The sequence below is a fragment of the Perissodus microlepis genome, chromosome 22 (genome assembly GCF_051167445.1).
Source record: "Perissodus microlepis isolate ML-2025 ecotype Zambia chromosome 22, ASM5116744v1, whole genome shotgun sequence".
Lineage (NCBI taxonomy): Eukaryota > Metazoa > Chordata > Actinopteri > Cichliformes > Cichlidae > Perissodus > Perissodus microlepis.
This window is the reverse complement of record NC_140481.1, coordinates 27,794,972-27,813,220: the sequence shown is the minus strand read 5'-3', so window position 1 is coordinate 27,813,220 and position 18,249 is coordinate 27,794,972. Positions and strand designations below refer to the sequence as shown.

The window sequence follows — 18,249 nt, the reverse complement described above, 5'->3', positions numbered from 1 at the left end:
AGGGCGGAAGAAAAGAAGGGAATAATGTAAAATGAACCAGCACCCTTGACACAAAATAAGCCTTTACTTCCACACGAGAGGGACATGAGAATATGAAAAGATCAGAGTGTGCATATTAAAAGATGCACAGAGGAATTTGGATAAAAATTGTGGATAAAAGGAGAGTTCTCCCTCAGCAAAGCCAGCTTACCCTGTTTTTTTTCTGTTATTTTTACGTGAATAATGGAGATTACTCACCTTTATACACTGACAGAGGTTTTTAGGATTTAGGTCTTTGGTCTGTGGAAGTGTAAGTTGAAAGAGGTCTTTAAAAGGACCCACACACAGGGACACTTTATGAGAATTTTTTTTCCTGCAGGTTGGGGTAAATTGATCTTAATAAACTATTTAGTATGCAGGAAGCAGACCTTAGACACGCCAAAGAGATATCCAGAGGTGCAGTGGATGTAACACATGTGTGAAATTTCTGGTTCAGCAACATTCATAGCATCACTTCCCTGGAGGTCAAGGGTCAAAGCCTCAGCGCCCACACAGTACATGTAATAAAACTGAATGATGGCTGTTTTCAAATTAGCCTTAAATATTAACCATGACTGTAGGATTTTTATTGTGTGTATTTTATATGTATGTTCCAAGAGAGTTCCTGAAAAAGAGATCAGTTGTATTTGATTTATTTTCTTTTTATGAATTAAGTGATTCGGTGGATAGGTAAACTGGTGATTCTAATTTGCCCATAGGTGTGACTGTGAGTGTGAATGGTTATTTGTCCGTCCTTGTTACCCTGCAATAGATCAGTGACCTGTCCTGGGCGTTAGGGTGCCAGATGGGCTGCTCCGAGTATTTCAGAAGCTGATGATCTACTGGGATATGTCCACATGGCCATCTTTATGGTTTGCAGTCTGAAAAAGAGAAAATATCCAGTGAGAATTAGGTCTCTGGGGGGAAATGCCTTGTTGGTGTTAGAGGTCAGAGCACATAGGAAGGCAACAGTAACACAATTTTTCATTTTGTTGCAACCAAGGTATGCACAAAAGCATCTCTGAATGCACACCACATTAAACGATGAAGCAGAAAGCCACACTGGCTGCCATGTCAGCAAAGAACAGGATGGGTCTAATGGGTCTTGATTTCTGCTGCAGCATTCAGACAGTAGGGTTAGAATTTAGCATAGCATCAATCCATCCAGCCTCGTATCAACAGTTCAGGCTGCTGGTGGTTTAATGATATAGGAGATATTTTATTGGGATACTTTGGTCCCCTCACCCCTTAGTACCAACTGTAATTATCATTTAAACACCTCAGTATTGTTGCAGTCCATGTTCATCTCTTTATGACCACAGTGTACCCAGTGTATCTACCCATCTTCTGATGGCTGTTTCTAGCAGCATAACCTGCCCGGATAACCCCATATTTTCATGAACACGACAGTGAGTTTGCTGTTCTTAAATGGCCTCCATAGACACCAGATCTCAATCTAAGAGAGCACCTTTGGGATTTGGTGGAATTGGAGATTCACACCATGAATGTGTTCTTTAAATCTGCAGCAGCTGTGTGATGCTATCATGTCAGCATGGAGCAGAATCTCAGAAGAATGTTTGTAGCACTTTGTTGAATTCGTGTCAGGAATAGTTAAGGTCATTCTGAAAGCAAAAAAGGGTCCAATTTGGAGGCAGATGGATATATTTTGTTATTACCTTAGAAGTTAATTTTATTTGGTTTATTTTTATTTGCTTCTAGAGCCAGCAGACGTCTCTTAAGATGAACTTTCTGGAAACTGCAGAGTTTTTGAATTGTAAATATTACTATTTCAAGTATAAAAATATTGGGTGTATCAAAATCCAGTTTCAAAGTGCTTAAAATCCAGATGTTCTCACTGGTAATGATTGAAACATATACTGTTAGAAAGAGGGGATTTGTGAGCTTTATGTGGTTGCCTGTAGGTAGCACAACAACAACAGTGACTCCAGACCTGCTCACAAAAGTCTGGGACGAGTTTAACTATCGTATGGACATATGGACTCGTCCAAATGTGCATACACTGAGCACCTGTGAAGACCTACGTTTTTTTTTTTTATGTAAAAGTTTGCATTCAGTCATATATTTTAAAATTTAAGTGCCCATTACTTTGAAAAAAATAGCTTTTGATTCAGATGGTTCAGGGTGATGACACACTGTTTAAAGTTTGAAAATGTGCATTTAGCACATTTAAGTCAAAATGGATAAAAGTAATCGCGTGTCTTCTTTTTAGATATTTTTTGATAACACTTTATTGCTGTCCCCCTTATTTGGCACTTTTGTGCAATGTAAGTGCTTAAATGGGGCCTTGCGTGATCATTTCCAGAGTTTTTGTTTATGTTTTAAAGCCAACTTTCTTCTGATTGGCTGCCCCTCATAGACACAATGGTAGAATAGCATGTGCTGGTACCGCTGTTCCTAGACTTATATTACTGAGTTTGGGTTCCTCGGGTGACCATATTAGGATATTCACAGTTTTTTCTACTGTTTCTATCCAAGAGTAGAAAAAACTGTCTGAAATCGAGGATTCTAATGTCAGAGCTTTCAGCTTACAGGAATAACATTGTTGGAAACTTTGGGCATGTTTAATATAAACGTCCAAAACTTTGACACTGTGTGTGGTAGAAAATAATGAAAGCCTAAAATATCTGTTAACAGTTCTAAACTGTCAGAGAAAACTTTCTTACTATTTCAAGAGAAACTAAGGAAAAACAATTATACTGTCCTTTATTTATTTATTATATATGTCCCTATGGATGCCTGCATGATGAATTGTTTACACTAGTATTATTGATAAGCATTTATATGTGTTATAGCAACATTGCTTCTTGTAAAATATTTATTGCCTGTTGCATGATGTAAAGCTTTAAAGGGGTGCTATAGGCAAAGGCTAATACATCTTCATTCATGTTTATTTGTGCAGCAAAGTAACCGCTAAGAACACACACATGAGCACTCGCAGTGTCCCAGAATCCATGAGCGTACATGTTGTTTACTGTAAATCTACAAGGAAATGCGTATGATAGTGTGCTCCACGTGTGTGCTGGTGTACAGACGCGTGCAAGCCGCCTTCGGGCATTCACATACGTGTTTCTCTGCATGTTCATCAATACATATATATATCTCCATGTGTGTGAGTGTGTGTCAGTGCCAAGTGTCATATCGATAGGTTAATAGCTGTGGTGTCAGATTCAGTAACTCTCTGATTAGTTGACAGTTCACTAATCCACACACCATCCTGAGTTATTGGCCCGGCCCATTGATTTCCAGCCTGCCAGCCAAGCCAGGAGGAACTCGGGGGTCGTAAGAGAGCCTGCCGTTATTGATTGGCCCCAGATCAACCCCACCACCACCTCCACATACCGTGCACGCCAAACCAATGCAGCTGCAGTCCTACAGCATGCAGCCTTACCATGCCTTCAGATAGAGTCTCTCTGTGTCTGTGGCTCTGGTTCTTCCACCTAGCCACACTCTTTTGCTCTCTTTTTCAGTGTGCTACTGGGTGTATTTGTGTCATGTTGTGGTATCATCTCCATCAATCAATTTTTTTTATTTATTTTTTGTGAAGACTGAAATATTTTTTTATTGATAGACTTCACAAGTTGTACGAGTCATCTCACCCCTCTCTACCTGCTCTGTGTTTGCCAATACTTTCACATCCTTTCATCTGTATCTGTGCATTCAAGTGATACTTCTCCCAAAATCTTTCACGTCTCAAAGACTTGAAAAGTGACTGTAAAGCTTTTGTCGGGTTACATTTTTACTGAGAAGATGGTTGTAATCCATTTAAAATCATGAATGTTACAGTAGACTGTGACTGTGGCGTGAAACAGTGTTTACATTTGAAATCATGTGAGTTTGTTCACTTAAATTTGAGCCTCTAAAAATAGGAAGCTATGTATAAAAATGGCTGCAGTTCCTAAACATTTGGTGCCAAATTTGTGGAAAACCTGATGAATAAAGCTGAATGCCTGCACTTCAATCATAGGTTAATTGTTTGATTTGAGTATCAATATAATGTGGTGGTGTAAAACCACAGAAAACTAGAGAACTTGTGTCCTGGTTTAAACAAATTATGACCTTGAACCTCCAACATTTTCATTAGCGTGTTGCCATTCAGCCAATTCCCAGTTTAAAAAGTAATGCAGGTGCTGTGGTTGGAAGGACCGTGCACAAGGAGTAAGGTTAAAGTGAAACTTTAATTTGTTCATTTTTCTATTTAATTTGTGGTAATATCATCAGCAGATATATCTCAGCTCAATAATAGACAGACATGGACTTTTCTAAATGGGCCTCCTTCAACATTTAAACATTTCCTGGCACAGAGAGAGAATCAGCAAACAGGGCTTTTCCTACATCACGGACTAGGAAAGGTTCACACAAAATAGCACGAGATGGATGGTTTTGCATCCATTGGGCCGCATTAGGCTCAGCTCTGTGAAGCGACACGGTGCAACACTCTGTCCACAGCTAGCACAGTCGGATGTTAAGAGGGCAGTGCATTGCAAGTGAAAACTGTGCTTTTAGTGGATTGAACCCTGGTCATGAAAGCTGGCATTTAGGGACCGAAGGTGGAGTACTGTCAACTACACAATAACAAACTATACCTGGCAGCACCTCCTGTTTTTGATAAGAGTTTACCTCTCCTTATCCAGGTTTAATTGTAGCTCGACTGACAGCAGCTTTTGTAAAAGAGCCCACAGTTGCATTTTTGAAAGGCTTAATAAGGAGGTTTAGTGTTTTGCTCACTGTAGTGACTTCAATAACCGGGCAGGTACAGGAAATATCAGAGAAAATGATTCAAAAGATGTTCTCCGACTATTTAAATGTCTCTTATTTTGTACATGATGAACTTCTGCAGAACAGGAAAGTGAGTTCCTCTTCAAAGTATATTACAGTCTCATTCGTGAGTTTGGGTTAATTTACGAATGAGATGCATTCTCCCATCTGGTCCTGAGATATCCAAATATCCTCCTGAAAGAGCCGTAAATTCCTGAGGAGAACAGCGTCTGGGTTATGTTGCTTAGCTGCTCCCACCACAGATTGTTACAAACAGATTGATGATGGCTCGATTCTCCTGAATAAAAACAAAAGATTTAATTCCTGTTGGTACACTTAGCTGAATGTTTTTTTTTTCCATAATTAAAAATAAGACAAAATTCTTCTAATTATGTCTTATTTTGGTTCTTTTTTTGCTACGTTGATCTTCATTGTAAGCAGAAAAGGCTTTAAAGTGAGCTGAAAGATGAAGCGATGTGAGCTGCTGATCTAAAATCAAACCTGCAACTTTTCCTCGCAGTTCACAAGGTAAACACATTTAATTCTGTTGATCCACGAGCACATCCAAACATCGCCGTGATCCTCCTCTTGACATTCTCAACATCCCTTGTATTGCTTCAGCCCTTTCTTCTTCTCTCTTCCCTCCGCTCCCTCCATCTCTCCTCGGCCTCTGTGTAAGCATTGGGGTGGGGCGGGGCTGAGGGGTTGTTAAACATTTTTCTTCCTTCTTAATTGTTTTGACTTGTGCCATTGGCATCCCGATTAGGCCCCATTGATTTCCCACTGCTAAGTGCATTGATTTCTACATTTCTCATTGATCCCCACTTCTAAATCTACCCACACACATCCACACACTCTCGGTGTCTGTCTCTCTTTCTCTCCATGAACACCGCACAGGCCGAGCATGAACATGTCTGTGTATCTGTGTATGACTGAACGTGTGTGTGTGGAAGAGAGAGAGACCGAGGCATGTAGAGAATAACTGTGAATAAAAAGGCGCAGAGAAAGGGGATTCAAGTTTAGTCAATGGTGTTTATGTAGTACAAGAAAAGGGATTATCAGGTTTGTGCGAATAAAATGCACATCTCGGAGGAAACCTGTGGAGGGTGGGTGTTTTTGTGAGGCCACGAGAAATACAAAATTGTAAAATGGCTTTTTGTGAATTTGTGCGGCTCATGTTTTTACTGGAATTTTGAAAATATTTAGCTTTAAAAATGCATCATAACAGCGGATGTTGCGTAGGATGTTATTTCAGCAGTACGATACTTTGCGAAGGATTGTGTTTAAACACCTTTCACTGCTTATTTTTAGTTTTTTCTTCTTCTTCTTTTTTAAAGCAAGTCTTGTTATCATTTATGTACACACACACACCCTCTTTCCTCTTGATCGTATTCGATGGTGTCCACGAGAGCTGGGTCTGATCCTCTCAGTGTTTAAGGCTATCAACCCCCCTCCCCGCTTCTCCAACAGGCACACGTAGACACAATAAACACCACACACACACACATTGCAGGCTGCAAGGGCCCGAAAGCTCCATCCATGTCATTGGCATTACCTCAAGCCTTGATGCTGCATTTGTGCTAAGCTAAGCTGTTTGAGCACAAGAACCAGAGGTGTGTGTGTCTGTGTGCATTTTGTGCACGTTACAGTGTGTTTCCATTTATGTGAATATCTGTTGTGTGCGTGCTTTGTTGCATGCTATGGTGAGTTTGCATATGGATATGTTTGTTCTATGTGTACAACAGCACGTTAGAAAATGTGCCTGTGTGTTTGTGTGTGTGGAATGCAGGATCGTCTGGGAACCTGATAAAGAATGACAGCACAAAGTCGATTCTGCGGCCCCTTCCCCACCCCTTGCTCCATCCTTTACTTCAGTCTGGTCTTGGGTTTACATCTTAAATCCATTACAACCAGTTTGGGATGAAACACGATGCAGAACATGTGTGAAATATGAACACCGGCAGATTCACAGGAGGGAAAATATCCTCAAAGTCAAAATGAAATTATGCGTAAAATAAAGGAGAATATACATGGGGGGATAAAAACCAGCCTATAGAGATAAGACCACGGAAACGCTTCGAGTGAGAGAAAATGTGTATTCACAAACTGATTTTCACGCTAACTGTGATTTCCAGTGCGCTCGAGGTCGAGACGAGCTGATGAGCTGTAAGCAAGAGCATTGATCTGCCTCAACGATCGTATCAAGGTGGCGTATCGACAGCTTTGTGTTGTGCTTTTTTCTGTTTGTCCTCCGCAGCGTAAGAGGAATAATGGATATGTAGGACGGGTATTGGCAGGGCCCGGACTGGCCTATTGACAACCTGTCAGCATTGATTACTTAGTCAGGCTACGAGAGAACAAGGAGAAAGACATAGACAGAGAATGAGAGGCATTAAGAGAGAGAGATGCTGAATATGGATAAAATGCCGAAAGCTAAAAATAATGTCGGTGAACAGAGAAGGGCTACCTTGGTTTATAAGGGCCAGTGTGACTTGTGTGTGTGTGTGTGTGTGTGTGTGTGTGTGTGTGTGTAATATCAGTAGTAATCATTCAGTACCAGTAATCATTCTCTTCTCTTCAGTGTGAGTCTGAATATTTTATAGTTTATAAAGGTCTGTGTAACTGCCTGGTAATGATTCTTCTTCTTCTATCTGTGTGTGTGTGTGTGTGTGTGTGTGTGTGTGTGGTTACAGCAGTAGCGGAGGGTTTGGTGGTGATATAATTGTAAGCTGGTATTGATTGGGCCCCCCCTTGTTATTGATGAGGGAGAATTTAATTCAACCAACTCGTTTGTCAACATGACACTGCCATTTAACAATGAACTCGCTCTCTCACACACACACACTCACACACAGAGCAGACAGATAAAGAGCAATAAGATCTATCCTGCAACAGACTTCTTGTAGTGGGAAGTGTGTTTTCACATCAGATTATTTGGTTTGTCTTAAGATATGTAGATTGTGGAGCTATGTAAATAACAAGAAATGTGATGGTGACATTTATGGTGTATTTTAAATGTTTAAACGGTCTCGGTTCGTGATTTCGAGGTGTATAAGATGATGATGTATCAGGTTAAACTATAAATAAAGTAACTTCTTATGAATCTGACGTGAATATCAGTAATACACCAGTTCCAGATCAGATCTGGATTTAGGAACAACAGGTTTTATCTGAAAGGGAGCATCTGTTTTAGGTTCATTTTTTTACGACTGTCTCTTTGTGTTTGTGTGTATTTGTGTGTCTGTAACTGATCAGAAGTCTGATATGGCCCGTGAGCTCACGATGTCAGACAAAGCAACCACCACAGCAGGTTTGTGAGTAGTTATAAAAGGACAGATATTACAGAAGGGGGGAAAAGAACATATTGCTATTGATGAGGCCCGGCATGCGCCATATTCTTCACCTCTCCTTCAAATCCACTCACACCTCCCTCCCTTCCTGCGATGGACGCACAAAACACACTATATTCTACAAGAAATAATTGCTTTTGTCTGGAAGGAGTTTGGATCGGGGCTCCTCTGCGCTCGCCCTCATCTGGAGAGGGGGGCTCTTGAGGGACAACCGGTCGCTTCTTTATATGGCTCCTCTTCTCCCTCCTCCTCCTGCTGCTCTGCTTCTTTTCTTTTTCCTCTGTCTCTTTCTCTGTCTCTCTCTCGTTGGGCACGCGGATGTCATCTGTCAATGGGGAGTGGGCTTTTTTCTGAGGAGGGGCCCCTCCTTTGTGACATGACGTGTGTCTATGCATAGATGACATCAAAAGCAGCAGCACGTAATGGAAATGTCCTAAATCACAGAGAGACTAGATTTCAGCACTACAGATGACGTGGCTGCTTTAATGACATTAAAACACTGATATTTTAGGGATTTGGTAATAGCCATAACTTTGTAGTTTTTCTAGAGGAGGAGGAGTTATGGTAGAGGCCGCAGCACTTATACTCTAGCATCTGAAGAAGTAGTAAGGATTATAATGAAAAATATGAAAGGGGAGATGCTGTAGTCACTGCCCAAAAGGAGTCAAGGTGGTAGGGCGTGTCTGATAGGTGAAAGGCTAAAAATGTGAGTTAAAATGTAAAATATAAAAAGAGCTTAAGTGTCTAAAATGTCAACAGAACAAAAGGTATACTGAGATTTAAGTGTGACAGAAAAAAAAGTGTTGAAATGAGAGAACTGAAGTGAAGTCACGCTGGCAACATAAGCATCCTTAACCAAAGGATTTTTTTTTTTTTTACTTTTATTTAACAAGGAAAATATGAATATGTAAATATGAGTAAAGTACAAAAAAATATATACACATGACAGATTAAGTCAATTTCTGTGGCTTAAAAAAAAGGAGCAGTGATGTTCAGGGTAACATTTTCAGCCTGAAGTTACTTAAAGTCACTTAAACTGACCTTAAATGGATTCAGCAACTCCAAAAGATGGTTTTGGAGCTGATTCCAGGCAGACAGGGAAGTTTTTGGGTTTTTTTTTTTTTTTTTTAACCCAAATTCATCAGAGGTGGATGGATGGAAGACTGAAGACTATAACTTTCCCCACCTTTTCAGCGAGGTAGCAAATAAGGCATCTGCCCTATAATTAAGAATAATTCCGTGGCTGAGTCAAGGACAAAGGAGGCCATCAAACCCTTGTGGAGCAGTAAAGGTCACAGTACTGACAGTTCAAGTGCAGATAGAAATATAAGGTTTTCCATCATTAGTTTTAATGTGGTTATATTTCTAGCAGAGAAAGAAGAGTACATTTGGTGTGTAAATATCAGCTCATGCATTAGTAGTATTTCAGCAAGTGAAGACACAGGCTGCAGTGGCACACAGAGCACTGGCAGGAGCAGAGTGAGTGCTGCTGCTGTAAAGTGAGGACAGAAGATTTCTGATGATGTTTTATCCGTGTAGGAGGCAGTTTATGGGCTATTTGACGGTTTCTTCCTCTCCCTGCATGCATGGACATTAGCATTGGCAAAGAGCCCGGGGGCCTTTCTAAATATGAGGGGCTATAATTGATCGATAACTTATTAACAGCTCAGTCGCAACTCGGAGTGTATGCAGAGGGAGGGAGAGAGGTGTGGTGCGGTCGATTTTCTTTTATTGACTGCGATATTTAGCGTATGGATTTTTCTATTTAAAAAAATCTATGTTGGCAATAATCTTGAGTGTAAATGCGCAGCGCAGATTGGGGCAGTGAGTCTTGACAGCCGGCTGCTGCAGACTGAAGAGAGAGGTGATGGCCGGGAGGCACCTTTCTTCGGACACACACACTCACACACACTCGGGAAAGCTGCAACTATAAAACATTTCTGGCCAACCCTTAATAGGAAAAACATGCAATTTAGACTCAACTCAACTGACATTTTACGCATACACGCACGCAGCCTTTGCGAGCCCCAAATAATTACTAATTTAAGGCCCGTGGTTGTGCAGGCTTTGATTATCCACCTCTAGAAAAAAAAGCATTAGTTGAGTAGTGCGAGTGACCTTGCGTAGGCCAGAGCCGCTTAAATCTATATAAGCGAGAGGGAGAGAGATCCACCTGCTGAAATATACATCAAAGCTTCCCCCTTTGATTTCATGTCCGCACATTGTGAAGAGGCGATCGATTTCCCGGAGGCCGGCGATGATGTGATTATTGGCTTCATTATAATGAAGTAATCAGAAGATCAATTGGCCGATCAGCGCTCGCCTTGTACGGGATTATGGTGCTAAAAGAAAAACGTCGCGTTCGTGGAGGAAGGCTTTAAAGTAGTAAAGCAGGGCTCTTATGAGAAGCTGTTTTTACATAAACCTTGTAAACATCTTTCAGACAGCCACGCGTATTTGTAGTATTTGTAATATTCATCACCATCGAGTTACTTTATAGATCACATACAAGTGCCAATAAATCTGCAAGTGTGCGCTGAAAAGAAATGTTTGCCTCCAAGGGGCAGAGGCGGGACTGTGTGTTTCTCTTTGTGTATATGTATATGTATGTGTGTGTATATTTGTGCTGTGTGTGTCGGGATAAAGGGGGTCGCGGTAGAGAGGGGAGGGAAGAGGGGTAAAAAAAAAAACACAGATGAAGGGGGGCTGGATATCTCAGTCTCCCGGGCAGAGCGCTTCGCCGTGCCAGAGTGCGTTCAGGCTGCGCGGTGTAGGACCGAAACCACCGGGGTTCCCAAAATAAACTGAAGGGACGCTGATACGCGCGCGCGCACACACACGGAGGATACACACAACGGAAGACTGAGAAGGAGAGAGAGAGATACACACCGGCGGATGGCGGAGCAGAGCCAAAGAATAGACAGTGCACCGTAAAAGGAAAGGGGCAACGCTTTCTCCTCGTCTTTTTCTCGCTTTCGCTTGCGCATCAGTTGAGGAAGCCGGAGGACTGAGTTATTTATTAATATGGATTCATTCATTTATTTATCTATCGATTTTGCTTTAATTAGTGACCCCCGGTAGAGAAAGAGGAGAGAGAGAAACAGCGAGGGGAGGAGAGGGAGGAGCGAAAGTCAGACGGGGGTGCCTGCGTAGCCTTACTTTATTATTTCATTAATTCTCTCTTTTACCAAATAACGGTTTTTATTGTGTCGCTTTGCGTGCGTATTTTCTTCAGCAGATCAGCCAGCTATTAACCAAATCTTTAGGAGAACCAAAAAGCAGCAACTCCACTCTTACACGGACAGTTGCTTTCTGCCTTTTCCCTACCGAGGATTCGCCGGTGGACTGCGTTTGTTTATGACTTTTAATGAGAGCGCAGGAGGGAAAATCCATCTTTCCCCAACCCAAACCAAAGCAAACCCGGCCGAGGGGTGAAGACTGGGTCCGAGAACCACTGAGAGTCTAATTGTGCCTGTGTTGCATCCAGTAGAGAGTATCTGAGTGACGAGCACCGACTGCACCGGATTCACATGGGTGCAATGATAGCAGATATCACCAAATGGCCAGTCACCCTCAGCTTGTATTAGCCTGTATGGATAACCACTGGTAGCTTTATTTATTCTCCCAAAGCCAAACAGTCTTTGCTGCGCGCCCAGCACATCGCTGCGTGTTCGTGTGTGTGCCGGACTAGATCAGTTCAAGAAGACTCAAGTCAGAGGAACAGAGTATCCATCTGGTTACCACAGCTGTACAAAATCCAGAAGTAGAGAAATGTGAATCCAGAGAGACACAGAATCGATTCACAGAAGAAGAAAAAAGCCAAATCCTTAATCTCCTTTTTTCAAGCCGTCCCAGCATCCTTACAAACGGCTGTCCACAAACCTGGAGAGCATACGAAGAAAAGCCAAAGAACGACGACAGGACCACGAATAGGAGAAGAGGAAAAAAAAAAGTGAGACTAAAATAAAAACAACGACCCCCAGGTCGACAGAGGACCATGTTTGTCCCCCTGCCGGTCCCCTTCGTCTTTCAGAGAACAGCGTCCGACTTCAGCGCCTGGAGACTCAAGTCCTCGCTGGCTCCGCGGTCCAGTCCCGGTAAGACGCCTCTCCCCGGTCCCATTCCCACTACTGTGTACCTACGCAAAGAATCACAGTTATTCATAGTTTATATAATTTTTTTTTTTAACCTGCTAAATCTAGATTTTTAATAAGTCTTTAGCATCATTTTATGTTTCCAGTTTCACGTCAGCTTTCTCAAACACCCAAAATAAACTTAAATAAAATACACACGTGTAAACAGATGATGCAACATACAACCCACAAACTTCATTTTCCATATGTGAAAGATGCAAAATGCACTCCATAACCACTGTAGACCCAAAATGAAATTCTTTAAGAAACAAAAATATAATTTATTTATTTAAAAGTAGAAAAAGCAGATCAGACTCTCAGTATTAAATATTTCAAGACATTTGGGATTTCTTTGAAATTACACAAGCAAGTGATTTTTGTCAAGGAATATTTGAGGACTAAATATCATAAAAATGTGTATTTTTATTATTTGTCATTATATCCTCACAAAAAGAGGGAAAACGATCAGTTTAACTCGCAATACTTACTTGCATGTAAATCCAAAAATGTAAAAACACACCCCAAATTGGATGCATGAATATATGGGCCATTAGCATCCATCACAGTCTCTCTGAGGCGCCACACTCTCTCCTTATCTTTTCCTCTTTCATCCATGGCAATCCATCCATCTCAGCCTCCATCCCATCTGTCTCCTCTCTGCTCCTCTCCTTCGGTCTAACTTGGCTAGGTTTGTGGGGAATATTCATGGTCATCTATCGATCAGATTGTATTGATCCCTGACAGGAGGCCACATTGGGAAAACAGGAGTACAGTTAAGTTTGCTGAGGGAGAAAGTTTGCCAACACAGGTGATGATGTGAGAGGGGAAATGGTGGCGTTTTCAAGAGACTGAAATTGAAATCCATATATTAAAAAATCAGAATAATTTAATTAAGGACTGATTTTCTTTTAATATTTTTTTAATCTTTGGGATTAATCGGTGGGATTGTCAGTCAATACTTGGTTTTTATGATGACCTTGTGATGCTTTAATGCTCTGCTTTAATAAATCATGATCACTATAATATTGCAGTGTGATCAATATTGACAATGCACTTCTCTGGATTAGCTTTCTTTGTTTGAATATAAAAATTAGTGATGTGCTGTGCATTATAAATCTAAATGTAAAATTACAGGGTTAACAAATCAGCTGAACATCTTAATTTTATGTCGTTACATTTGGTTTTTAGATAGGTTGTTCAAAGTTCTCCCTTTCCTGCCACCTCCTGGGTAAAACTTTGTGACGTGTTGGTCACAGAAACACGAATGTGTGCACTGAGGTGTGTGTTTGAGCAGGATTCCTGGAGGGTGACAGTGCCGGTGGCTCCTCTGTCCCACCTCCCATCCATCCAGCCGGAAATTTAAAAAGACAGATGGGGTTAGGTGTGTATGCTGATCCGTGCCGAGCCGTGCAGGGATAATTCAGGCTATCACCTTAAGTAGGTGTCAGGAGGAGAAAAACGGTTGTGGTTTTTAATGAAACCTCAACTGCTTCTGGCGGCTTTGACAGGCGACATATAACCACCGAGCTTCTGTTTCGGGGGAGGGGTCTTTTTTTTTTCTTTTTTTTTAAAGTCGATCCTTTAAGAAATTAAAGTAAAAGACCTGATGGGGGAACAGGGAGGAGAAGTGCACACTGGGAGCGAGGGGCCAAATGAATGATTGAATGAATAACAGAATGAGTGGGTGCATAAATGAATAATAAATAGATGCAAGGGTTAAAGTATCAGTGAATTAACAGGTGAAAGAGTCATTGAATTGAATGAATAAAAGCAATAAAAGAATGAATTAGTGAGAGTGGGAAAAGGAGTTTAATGCTTTGGAGAGAAATAAGCCAGAATGGAAGATTCTGTGTTAGCAACGACACTGTGGTGTCAAAGGGATAATTAAATGGCCGTGACTGAATGTGGATTATTAAATGAGGAAGTAAATTAGGAGTGAATAGGTGAAAAACAGAATAACGAGGGTAGGAGTGAGCCAGCAGTGCCTCAGCAGCTCAGTCTGCATGGTGTATTTTCCACATGGGAGAAAATGAAAGGGTCAGAGTTCTTGTACTGGCTGCTTTTTTTTATTTAAACATGTTGGTGCGATAAGCAGCCGATACACACGAGGGAAGTAAAGTAGGTAGGAGAGCAAAGGGCAGCACTCATCCCTCCTATCCCCTGTTATTTCTCCGCTTTTCTCCATCTTTCATCTTTAATCTCTGGAGAGAAAGAAACTCCGAATCCTCTGTTCCTCATTGTCTTTCTCATTTCTGTGAAGTGTTGACTTGACACAAAAGCCTTTTCTGTAAAATGCAAACTCTCCCGTCTTCCTCTCGCTCCCTTTTTTCCCTCTCCCCGTCTATCCCTCTCTTCCTGTGTCTTGTTCCCTATGGACGGGGGGGAGTTGTTGAATTGGATTTGCCCAGTGTGGTTTGCCTGGGCCCCATAAGCCACTTTAGCTAAGTCTGTTACCCACAGTTCTCTGCCTTTCTCTCGCTCTCCCCTTCTTTCTGTGATCTGACCAAGGCGTGCATCTGTACCACTCCGTGCACCTGTAAATGTGTGAGCACGCACACACCTGTGTGTGTTTGCGTTAGTGGGAGCAAAGACGGGAGTGTCAAAAGTCTAAGACGAGGTGAGTGAGGTTCAGTGGAGAAGGAGCGAGAGAGTGGTCCTAAACAGCAGACGCTTGCAGACAGTGGCTCTACAGTGGATCTAAACCAAGGGCTTATGGGTTTTTTGTCAGCTCGACTCTTAAACGCTACAGTGTTGAGACCGCTGGCCTCAGCTGAGCGGGGCCACAGACACATCACTGCAGTCGCACACCTTTAAATTGGTCACTGGATTAAATTTGTCATCTGAGCTTGATAATGTTTTCTTTATATTTGTAATGTTGTACTTTATTAAATACATTTTTAAGTGCAGTAAATGGTTCCAGCCTTGGAGAAACCGATGGGTTGGGCTACTTTCATGATTGCTATCTATTAAAGAAATCTGGCTTGAGTTTTAGTGCCTTTAAGTCCTTGGAATTTCCCGCTATCAATTCAGATATTGTTTGGAAATGCATCACCCTGAAATCTGCCTCTATCTCAGCCTATTCACACTGCGGCTGTATGAATGCAAACATTATTACAGTGAGTGGATCCTATAACTCGTGAAGTATACAGAAAACCACTGGCTTTACAGCTCGTGTGCTTTTAGTAATGAAAGCCTTTTATTACATTAAGCCTTTTCTGCCTTTTAGAAACTCCTATCATATTGTTGACCCGTAGAATTACTTCGCATTCACAGAGTTATTTTGCCAGGAATGCTCTGTTGTGTATTTTCATTCTTCCTGAGTTGTTTTCAGGACCCAGTGTTGTGAATTAATTAAAAATAGATAACATAGTATAGATGTGACCTCTGAATGCGATTGTTGTAGAAGCTCAGATTTCTCGCTGCCTGTGTTAGTTTGGGGAACTTGTGCATGGGGCAGTAATGAGGATGAACTGACATCTCATCAGTGTGGTCATAAACCACGTCACATCTTTGAGTTCTTTACTTTCCAGCCATTAATACACCCAGAGAAGCATTCAGATCATCCACAGTTGAAGAGTAGAGACTATTGTTTCTTGGCTCATTTACAGCTTCACATCTTTGCCGCAAAGACTTAAAACCTCCTTTTTTGTGCAGCCCGGTCTCTGCAGCGGTGTGTGTGTGTGTGTGTGTGTGTTTTCAGAGGGCAGTGAGGGCGGAAAGGGACCTGTAGCTGCCTCTGCTCTGTCCCTCCTCTGCACCACAACAAAGGAAATCTAAATGCTCTTTTATTTTATGTACACTGCTGTAAAATCCTCCAGGGCCACTGTGGCCCATATAAAACTGAGAGCTGTCAAATTCACAGAGAGGAGGCACATGTCTGGATTGAGAGGGATGGTTTATTTATGTTGGCTACTGTGAGAGGCCTCTTATTCCAGGTGTAGTTATTCAGCACAGTGTTCTTTTTAGTCTCTAGTTCAGCGTGTTCAGACGCGCTTTTCTATTTAGATTACCCCGCAACACATACGTAAAGTCATGATGATTCACGATCAAACAAAAAAAGCTGTCTAAAAATATTTGTGCAAGTGGCATTAAAAATACAACAAAGGAAAGCAAACGAGAAGAAAAAGCTTGTGATGGTTATAAATTACCTGTAAAACGGTGCATACTTGAGAAATAAGTAAACATTGCATTAGTATTGTATTGTTCAGCAACAGTGCAGAGAAACTTTATTTCAAAGTGCATATCCCATGCATGCACACACACACACACACACACACACACACACACACACACACACACACACACACACACACACACAGGGTGCTGCGTGCTGTTTGATAACTACCTCCTCTCACACCCAGGATCTTCACCTCGTGGAGCCCAGGAGGGGGTTGTGAAGTCTGGGCCACATCAAATTGAGGCCCCTGTGTTCAGATTAATTGGCTTTCTGTGTTTGTGGAGCACACGTTTGTGCGATTATGGATAACAAAGCTTGTGTGTTTGTGGGAGAAAGATGTGATTTTTGCTCAGGTAGATGCAACGTTCAAACGTGTGTTTTTAAATTTGTGAATGAGCTCTAAGTGAAGCTGGTTACAACGTATATCTGTATATATTTGAGTTTATTCAATGAGGGGGGAAATGCATGCCAGCTGGAATTTATATAACTTGAACACGGGTGGGTATGTGTGTGTGCATAAAGCTACCAGATCTGTGTGTGAGCAGGCAGACAGGTAGACGATTCAATAATTGCACGTTGAGGTCAGTTATGGATCTTTCCGGCATGTCTGGTTTATCTGAAAACCACAAGAAGCTCATAGCTGCCCATTGTGTGAGTGGTTTTAACCTTCCACCGCTATTGATTAGCCAGCATTGACTGCTCTCTCGCCACCCCATTTGTGAGTGGAGACTGTTGATGTGTGTGCATGAGAATTTGTGGTTGTGGGTGGATCTGTGTGTATTGACACGAACAGCTGCCACAGATGTGTGGGAATGCGAGGAAGCGCGCGCCGGTGAGGACACCGCCGTCTGCATGTGTGTATCTGCGTGCGTATGGATCAGATTTTAAAAGGGGCAGCGTTGTTGGCGAGTCCCGGTGCTAACGTGATTGCGAATGACAAAGCGTCCAGGCGGGTTTGTTAGCTCCATAATGGGGAATCAATAGACACAACACAGATGTCAATACAACATGCTTTATTGCGTTAAGCTGCCTCACCCCCACACTGAGCTCTGTACGTACACACACACACACACACACAAACTGCATGTGACGATGTATCTGCTTCATTCAAATGCATGCAAATATTAAAGTAAGTACGTGACATGCATATCAAAGAGGTTGTCAGTGACACATATTTTTTGTTTGGCTGTTTATGAGTCGTTTTATTTGCACCACTGCTCAAAAGCCTGAGGTGGTTTCAAAATGTTTGAGCTATAAAAAACCCCACATTGGTTGTTGAAAGTATAGCATTAAATTAATAATTCATTAATGTCTGGTTAGACGCAGAGACGCCCAATTTCAGAAATCATCATTCCTGTTTAAATTTTACATTTACATCAGGTTAGCGGTCTTAAATGCCTTCTGAAACATGTTTATGCGCAAAGTGAAGATGTCATACAACAGTTTGTGTTACTCCCTTCACAGAACAGTTCATACTGGCTCCAGCCAGAGAGAAAAGAAGTAGGAGGACCCAGTGTAAGTGGACACCAAGAAAAGACATCAGCGTCTGGAGTTTGAGAAACAGACACCTCACGTGTCCTAAACAGGCAGCTTCATTAAAGGGTATCTGTAGCAGCTAGACTAATCCTGTCAGTGAATACAGTATTATATATTAAAATAAATCCATCATAGATTATCAGTTCAGTTTCAGTTGATTTTTTTGTTTAAAAAAAATTACAATTAAAATTTTTTTTGCACTACAACTGGACCCGTGGAAGCAATCAGCTAGTCAAATATGTTGATTCTTTAATGAGTA

The 18,249-nt window shown here is 41.6% G+C and overlaps 1 protein-coding gene across 1 annotated transcript in view; it reads left to right on the top strand.

Annotated features, from left to right (window-relative positions):
* Nucleotides 1-10,772: 10,772 nt before the first annotated feature.
* pou2f2a (POU class 2 homeobox 2a) overlaps nt 10,773-18,249 on the top strand; it is a 68,151-nt gene continuing 60,674 nt past the window's right edge. Inside the window, exon 1 of the mRNA XM_084919463.1 lies at nt 10,773-12,241. Within this exon, the coding sequence (XP_084775589.1) occupies nt 12,142-12,241 (100 nt within the window). The 5' untranslated portion in view covers nt 10,773-12,141. The remainder of the gene's footprint in view (nt 12,242-18,249) is intronic.